Source organism: Pristiophorus japonicus, chromosome 7, assembly GCF_044704955.1.
Source record: "Pristiophorus japonicus isolate sPriJap1 chromosome 7, sPriJap1.hap1, whole genome shotgun sequence".
NCBI classification, from domain to species: Eukaryota; Metazoa; Chordata; class Chondrichthyes; family Pristiophoridae; genus Pristiophorus; species Pristiophorus japonicus.
Window position 1 is genome coordinate 94,751,678 of NC_091983.1, and position 9,077 is coordinate 94,760,754.

The 9,077-nt window shown below is 37.4% G+C and overlaps 1 protein-coding gene across 1 annotated transcript in view; it reads left to right on the plus strand.

Moving 5' to 3' along the window:
- The window catches only part of znf512 (zinc finger protein 512), a 131,316-nt gene extending 123,493 nt beyond the window's left edge, over positions 1–7,823 (plus strand). The window contains exon 18 of the mRNA XM_070884193.1: positions 1,348–7,823. Within this exon, the coding sequence (XP_070740294.1) occupies positions 1,348–1,656 (309 nt within the window). The 3' untranslated portion in view covers positions 1,657–7,823. The remainder of the gene's footprint in view (positions 1–1,347) is intronic.
- The last annotated feature ends 1,254 nt before the right edge of the window (positions 7,824–9,077 follow it).

Genomic DNA, 9,077 nt, shown 5'->3' on the forward strand with positions numbered 1-9,077 from the left:
TATAAAAGCAGATAAGGCCTACTACAACTGTACAGGGTATTGGTGAGGCCACACCTTAAATACGGAGACTAAAACTGTACGCAGTACTCCGTATAATTTTGATCTCTGTATTTAAGGAAGGATATACTTGCATTGGAGGCTATTCAGAGAAGGTTCTCTCGGTTGAGTCCTGAGATGAAGGGGTTGAGTAGGTTGGGCGTATACACATTGGAGTTCAGATGAATGAGGGGTGATCTTATTGAAACATATAAGATAATGAGGGGGCTAAAACTAGGGGACATAGTCTCAGAATAAGGGGCCACTCATTTAAAACAGATAAGGAGAAATTTCTTCTGAGGGTTGTAAATCTATGGAATTCTCTGTCCCAGAGAGCTGTGGAGGCTGGGACATTGAATAAATTTAAGACCGAAATAGACAGTTTCTTAGACGATAAGGGAGTAAAGGGTTATGGGGAGCGGGCAGGGAAGTGGAGCTGAGTCCATGATCAGATCAGCCATGATCTTATTGAACGGCGGAGCAGGCTCGAGGGGCCAAGTAGCCTACTCCTGCTCTTATTTCTTATGTTTTTGTGTAATATATTTGTTTGTCTTGGTTCAAATTTCAAAGCAGAGTGTGTGTATAACCGCCCATATCTAAACCCTTCATTTGATTTCTGCATTGCCAAGCTTTAGCCATGTGGGTGCTTGTGGGAACATGGTGAATCCCAGACTTATTAACTTCACATCATGCTGTACCAAATTGTCTCATTATAGATAACCTCAAGGATTTTGCGCATTTTTTATTTGTTATGGTACAGGGTTTATAAGTTCAAGATACAAGTGCTGTCTATTTGTCTCACTAACTGAGATCTTGTCAGTAGCTGACTCATACTCTATCAGAATACTGACCTGGAAGGTTGCTGAGATCAACAGTGTGATGCAGCTGAATTAACATCTACATTTAATGCTGAACCATCCCCGAGTTGATATTTATGTCTTTGCTAATGACAATTTACGTTGCTGGGCTCCATAATTCCTTCAAGCCCATCCCCGATTATGTAAGCTGAACTTGTTTAAACAAAGAACAATTTCGAATTCCAACAGGAATGAGACAAAAATAGAATGTTAATCATAATTCTATAACTTTTTTTAAATGGATCCCATTGGTGGAGCTCTCAAATATCTGGAGAACATTGATCATTTTGGATTGTATCTTAAGGGCATAATAAGTCTCCAAGACTAATGCATTTTATTCCTGAATTATACAGAATTGATGATCAATAAAGTAACGTATATTATAATATCTCTATTTTCCCCTTTTTACTGATTTATTTCTCTAGTTTAACATGACATTCATTTTTATGGACAGGACTGGTTTCTTCCCACTTCTAAAGCAGCTAAAGAATTCAAACCCTTGGTGAAAATTAGCAAAAAACAACCTAAGATGTCAACCAAGAAAAGATCATCTACAAAAGTTGGCAAGAAGCATAATGCACAAATAGTGTCGATGAATGAGGTTTCCTTCCTTAAAAAGATCTGTGAGCCTTCGAAAGAACGTGATCAATACAGGTTTACGGATAGTGAGGAAGACCAGGATGAACAAGAAAAAGTGGGAAACTGGCGCCTCAAAAGGCCGAGCGCAAAAGCTGAATTAAAGACTGATCGAGCCAAAAAATGAGCAACTCTGAAGGATGAAGGATAACGAATAGATTATGTAGCTTTGCAGTAAAAAGTATCAGTGATGGGCATTGATTAAAACACTAACATTTCTGTAGATAAGTATAATTTGGTGCATTTTGTCTACAAGATTTTTTTTACATTTTAAATTGTGCTTTTATCCCCATTTATTATTGGGAATAAGTCATTGGACCAGATCAATTTTTGGGTACAGGTTCGAAAAGGGAAAGAAAAACAAATTAGGTTGTGTATGTAGATTCAGTAAAGATTGTGGATGTGGTTTTGTGTAATGTAAACCTTCCACCTAAGACTTACTTAATAGTTATAGTTTGATGTCCACATGATGGAAATATTGTGCTATTTTTTAGAAGGGGAGAAAATTATCAATATGTCTTCACCTTTAAATAAATAGGAATCTGGGGTCTGTTATTATAAATTCACTCTGGGTAAATGTGTTCTGCTTTTGTGCACCACTGGCTTAGAAGAGGCTACAAGCCATTGGTGCTGTGTATTGGTAGTGATGGGGTTGCTTTATATGTCCTACAGACTACCGCTTTGTGCAAGGGAAGAATTTAGGCTAGATATCCCAGTTTGACTGAACACCGCCTATTTAGAGGGGGGGTGGGGGAGGTGTTGGTGGTGTGGTGTAGGAATAACATCTCTTTATTAAAACACCTTTTTGTGCTAAATTTGAAATTTTAGAAATGTCTTCTTGCAGTGGCTAGTTACTAAGTTGTGCTGATTTATAATGCCTTAAATCTTCAGGGCCAGTGATGAGAATGTTTGTTGTAAGATCAGTGTGATATTTTGACATATTTTCTTATAAGAAGAAATTGTTGATTGATTGTAGGTAGTTTTGGTGGGTCACTGGTAGTTTAAAAAAGAAGCACCAAGTAAAAACTGCATCTCAGTTTGAAAGCAGTCTACACATGCACTATATTAAATACACTAATTTAACCTGCTTTATCCATGTTACTTAAGAGGATATGTAATTACCAATAGTACAATGTCCAGTTAATTCCACTTGACAGGAATACCTCAGACCTCCTGCGTAATGAAGAATAAAACTTGTTATTTCGCTGTTCTCCACTGTGTTTGTAGAATAAGTAAAATTTAGACCAATCCATTAAAAAAAATTAATCACAAAAGTTCCTTTTTAAGTATGCTGAATATTAAAACATTGATGGTAGACCTCTGGAAGGGACCCCATTAAAGCTTGTCAACCTATTTCCTATATTGCTCTCTACAAAGGCTGTTTTTGAAACTGTTTGAGAAAAACTCATGGTACCAGATTTGAGTGCAGTGTTGGCAAAGATGCTAAGCCAAAGGATCGTTTTCTGGTGCTAAAGTCAATGGAACTTGGTGTGGGTATTCTGCACGGCCCTCACACTGAAAGCAAAACTTCATTACAACCATTAGATTGTTTTTGTAGCTTTTGTATTATGCTTCACCTGTAAAATGTTACAATGTGGATACAATAATGAACTGAGGTACTATATTTACCCATTTAATAAAATCTACCTTGGAGGCCTCCAGTTATATTTTTCCCAATAAGTTCCCTCTCCTGAAGGTGCTGGTTCTACAACAATAGCTTGCACTTATATAGTGCTTTTGTAGCAATGTAAAATGTCCCACGGCATTTTACAGGAGCACTATCAGACAAAATTTGACACCGAGCCACATAAAAGGTATTTGGACAGGTGACCAAAAGCTTAGTCAAAGAGGTAGATTTTAAGGAGCATCTTGAAGGAGGAAAGGGAGATGTAGAGAGGCAGAGAGGTTTAGGGAGAGAATTCCAGAATGTGGGGCCTAGGCAGCTGTTGGCATGGCCGCCAATAGTGTGGTGAAGGAAATTGGGTACAGTTTCATGGATCGCAGGCACCCTCCAGTATCTCATTCAGTTGGCTGTTCTTTGTTTATGAGCCTAGGCTGTTGGGCCACCAAAGGTGATGTAGAAGATGGAGCCTTATCTGATTTTTACTTTCACGAAGTATCACTGGATAGTTATCAGAAGTGAGAGCAATGGCTGTTTATCTTTTCCTTTTCCTGACCTGGAAGCGGTGAGGCCGATTGTAGTATCTGCATGGTCTCACAGCAGAGATCAACTAACTCAGCACAAACCAGGGTAAGGTTCTTCTTTTTAAAAGCTAGTGCTATTCAGGGTTTGATGCTATTAGTACTGCAAAGTGCTTCATAATAAATAAATTAGAAATCTATATAGCTGACACCACAAATATAAATGACAGCAAACTGATCATTTTCAGGTCTGGTCCCTCCGAGCGTGGTGAATTCTCCACCCCAGAGGGCTGTGGATGCTCAGTCGCTGAGTATACTCAAGACCGAGATCGCTAGATTTTTGGACACTAAGGAAATCAAGGGATATGGAGCTAGAATGGAAAAGTGGAGTTGAGATAAATCCAGCCATGATCTTATTGAATGGCAGAGCAGGCTTGAGGGGCCGTATGACCTCCTCCTGCTCCTATTTCTTATGTTATGTTTGTATCTTCAGTCATTGATGGTTTGGGGATACAGCCTTTGTAAGTGAACAAAAAGCAGATGCTGCCTCTTTGAATAATTTATTCAACAGAACCATGTGATGTGCCTTTAACTGTATGCTACCTTATAACAGGTACATTATTTGAGTACAGTGCTTCTCAATCTGCCTTTATCTTTGTGGAGACAATGAATGTAACAGTTAAATCAGTTATGAATTGGTGCTTCTTACATTACAGGGGCAATTAAAAGCTCTTCCTACCTAATTTTATTTTTTGAACTTCAGATTTTATCTACAATGTGATTTATTTTAATCTTAGTTTCTGTCTTGTGACCTTTTAATGTTTAAGAATGCAGTAAAGCATTTTAAATGCAATTTAAGGTACTAGCTGTATACTCTACCCCAAGAACTTGCTTGCAGGAAGTTTGTTACATACATATGACCTACCCTTAATATAAATTTAATTTTAATAAAAATATACTTTGTCATTTTTTGTTTATTGGAAGCTAAAGAATTTTTATATTTTAGTAATATTGTTTTGGACCATCTCTTGTATATGACATAGACAAATGCATTTCAGCAATAATGATTGTGAAAATGTACATTTCAGTGCACTTGGCATTTCAGGAACCCAAGACTCAAAATTGGCAGAAAGCGTGGGTATAATATGTGTGTGCATGCACTTGCCCGTATGTTCTATATGTGAAAATGTTGATCTCCAGGCCCAAGATTCATTCCAGTATGGCCATAATCCAGTCACTCTACTTTGGCCACCCAATATTTTCTGCATTTTCACAAAGATTATCTCATACTCTGTGGAATTGGGTTCACATTTCTGTATATACTCGACAATTAAAATCTTGACTATAGCAACAAAATGTGAAAGTGAGTTTGCTTCAAAGTAAAGGTCAAAGACATTTGATACAGCTTTTGATGGTCTGGTGGGTGAAGGAGGGAAGAGGCACAAAGACTGGCATCAGATGAAGAACAGTACTGAATTTGAAACAATGAAAGGTGCTCAAAATCTGATCGAAGAATATTGATATTTTTTCCTTTTTTCTATCCTTAATTTTTATTGTCCTATTATATTTATACACTTCTCTCCATTTTTTATGTTTTCTTTCCTCTGTACCCTTCCTCACTGATATGAATAGGCTACATAGTTATAGCCAGCAACTCATCGCCATTCTCAGAGGCATCATTTTTAGTGTTGGATTTCTTAAGCTACAATCAACTAACTCCACAAGTCAGTTTAGGAAATGAGCAATATGTTCTATCTAACCTCATTGCGTTCACTATTGCTAAGAAATTGTAACAAGTAAATAAATTGGAACTAAATTTGTAGTTCGATTACAAATAGTGTTAAGTGTTTACATTGAGGGAAATCTTCCCTCAATCAAGAATCCAAGAAATTAAATGACAGCAAACTCTTGGGCTCTGAAATTACTCAGTGGGATATCAGCACTTAATGCACTCATCTGAAATTCCTGTCTTCACTATTTCAGCGGTGGTATTAACTCATTTTTTTAAATAGGTAAAAATAGCGGAGGAAGAAATTACAGATGAACATAGTGTTCATACACTTAATATCCCCTGTAGTAATTTGGGGGGTTTATTTAAATGTGAAATAAGTAGTAATTACAAAAGAAAAAACTAAATATTCTAAGTATTACATAAAGTGCTGGAAATATACCGCAGGTCCATCAATATGTGAAAAGTAACATTACTGTTTTGAATAAAGATTCTTTATCATAAGGGTCTCTACCTGAAATCTACATTGTTTTTAGATGTTGATTGACCTGCTGTGCATTTTCCAACAATCTTTTTTTTTTTAATCTACCATTTACTACACATGTATGAGGAAAGATATTGAGGTAAGGAAGCACACTGTACTGGTATGTACAAATATCTTGCCAGGTCGGCTCGCCACAAAGTCAGTATTTGTGTTAAATTCCCATCTTTCAGGGGTTGGAAGAGAAAGATGAAATTGCCTAGAGCTTTATCTTCTTGTAGTAGCTGGATTGGCTGTTAATAAAAAAATGTATTGTTAAGACTACATCTTTTTGTTACTTTGTGTACAAGTCTACAGATCTCTTAAGGAAAATAACATATCTCCTTTGCCTGATTATACCAGTTAGTTTTTACATTTTATCTGTGGTTATCTAGCTCCCTTAGGAGATTACACCATTTTGATGCATTGGTAATTGTTTTTTTTTGATAGACACATGTATTTTATGTACGCAAAAAAAGGTATTTAAATTTGTGCAGAGAACTCACATACAAAGAACAAGTATTTGTATGTTGGTACATACTATTGTTTAAATGTTTATTCTGCCTCTGATAAATGTTACTGTTTATAATCCTCAGAATTGCAGTAGTGAATGAACTAAACATGAAGGCCTAGCATGAAGCTTTGAAAACCTCATGTTCACCTAGATTTTATCCTACAATACCAGTGTGACATTGCCTCTCGTTTCTTTCTCATTTCTGATTCAGTGGAAAAAAAAGTTAATGTCCTCCCTCCCCAATCCATTGTATTTTCTTGGAAGGGGATTGTCACATTTTGAACTACTTTAAGTGTTTGCATCAGATTTGTTTTTGTTTTGTTAAGTGCTAAACCTAGTTCAGTTGTGAATTATTTGTTAAACAGCAGTACGTAATATAGCACCGGGTATAAAATCAATGAGATAAATTGAACTTTTGTTACAGACCTTAATTGGCGTGATTTGACACTATTGCAATTGTTGCACAGTCCACGAGTACAATATTTGTTCAGAGCATCTAGAAAGTAATAATTCTGTTGCTGTTTTTGTCAATCTTCTGAATTCCAAAATTCATTAAGAAATGCAACACATGGACCTGTATGTCTAATTTCAAGGAAAAAATATGTTGCTTTCTCTCCTTGTTGAGATAAATCAAAATAGGTTCAGCTTGTTGGGCCTAATGACCTTTCCTGTTTCTGAAATGTTTGTCTCTCTTTGTTCAGAAAGGTGCAATGTGCCCGAACACATGGGGAGGTTTTGTTGTGGAACCTGCTCGACTTACCACCTTTATGATTAAATAATTTCTTGTTTTAAGCGTCCAGTTTTTATCCAATGTAAAATAGGTTTTTAAGTGATTTGGTCTGGGATATAGTATTTGCCTATTGACATTCTCATGGGCGGTGGCACAAACAGGTTTTCAAATGGAAAGTTGTACCTGGATTAATGTAGTACTCCTTAAACTCTGGACATAGTCGCTGTTTTAACTACTGTCAGGGCATCAAATTCAGAATTTAAAGTTTGACATCAACATATACATCTGAAGCAAACCTTGAGTAATTAGTTTGATTAAGTTCTAATGGTGACCTCTTAATACAGGTTTCATTGCAAACGCGTCTGTGATTGGTGCAGTAAATTTACCACCTTAAATGTGGCCATCATCCAAAGTATAGTTGGGTATTAATGTGCTTGTAATGTAGTAGCTGGATTGACTGTTAATAAAAAAAAATGTATTAAGACTACATCTTTTTGTTACTTTGTGCACAAGTTTACTGTAATGTCTGTAGGCTTGTAATGTTTGTAGCTCCACACTATGGATGTGGACGTATTGCGTACTGCAAGTGCAGGGTTAATAATAAACAGAACCAGGTAGATTTCCGGAGGCTTCCGAGAGAGCTGCCTGCCATGTTTGAAGCTATGTGTGCCTGTGCTCTGTGAAGATATCACATTTGGCGATTGAGATGGGATTTTTCGGATGATTTAAAGCTTAAATTTTGTTGGTGAAGGATTCAGCCAGCTGACAGAGAGACTGGGGAAAAAAAGCTACAAAATCCAAGGTAAAATACAGCACACGGTGTGAACAACTAGAGATTAAAATGGCAGGTGTGCTGGGACATTTATGGGAATATAGACACGACCGGGATCATTTTAAAGCGTATGTGGATTGGCTAGAAATGTATTTCATTGCAAATAACAATTGAAGTTCCAGACAATGAGGTCCAGAACCGGGCTGTGTTGGAACGTAAGAGAGCGATCTTATCGGAGGCGGGTCCCGACGTTATATGACACCCTTGTAAATCTGCTTGTGCCTGACGAGACAAAGGACACAATGCTTAGAGATTTTAACAAAGCTGGAGCAGCACTATAACCCCAAACCGTTAGAAATTGCTGAAAGCTATCGTTTCAGGATTCGGAATCAAAAGGCTGATGGAAGTATCAGTGATTACATCATTACATTAAAAAAGCTATCTATGCACTGTAATTTTGGAAACTTTCAAAACCGAGTGTTACGGGGTCGTTTTGTTTGTGGGGTGAAAAATGATGTGAACAGAAGGAAGTTATTGATGACGGATGACTTGACTTTTGAGATTGCTTTTCAGACAGCGAGGTCGATGGGCATGGCCGAATAATATTCCCGAGAATTAAATAATAATTATAGTCATCAGGCAACCAAGGTAAATCACCTGCAGGTTCAAAGTAAAAGATGGTGGGGGCCCAAAGTCTCAGAAACTGGAAATTCTAACAGTGTCGAAGTCATGCTATAGGTGTCTGGGACAACACATTGCTCAAAGTTGTCCATACGTGAAGGCAGAGTGTTTATTTTGCAGAAAGACTGGGCATCTAGCGAAAGCATGCCGACTGAAGGGTAAATCAGCTTTTAAAGCTATGAGTCCAGCGTTCAAAGCTATGAGTAGAAATCCCAAGAGACTACATAGCATGGAAGAACAACAACAGGATGAGGAGATGTTAGAGTTACACGTCATCAGGAGCACGAGGTTAACGGACAACGATTCAGAAAGCATCAAAATCCACTTAGATGTTGCGGGATTCAAGATACCAATGGAAATTGACATGGGTGCATCCTTGAGTGTGGTACCGGAGTCACTATACCGCGACAAATTGTGTGATTTTCAACTGGAGAAATTCAAGATAGAGCTGCGAGGCTAC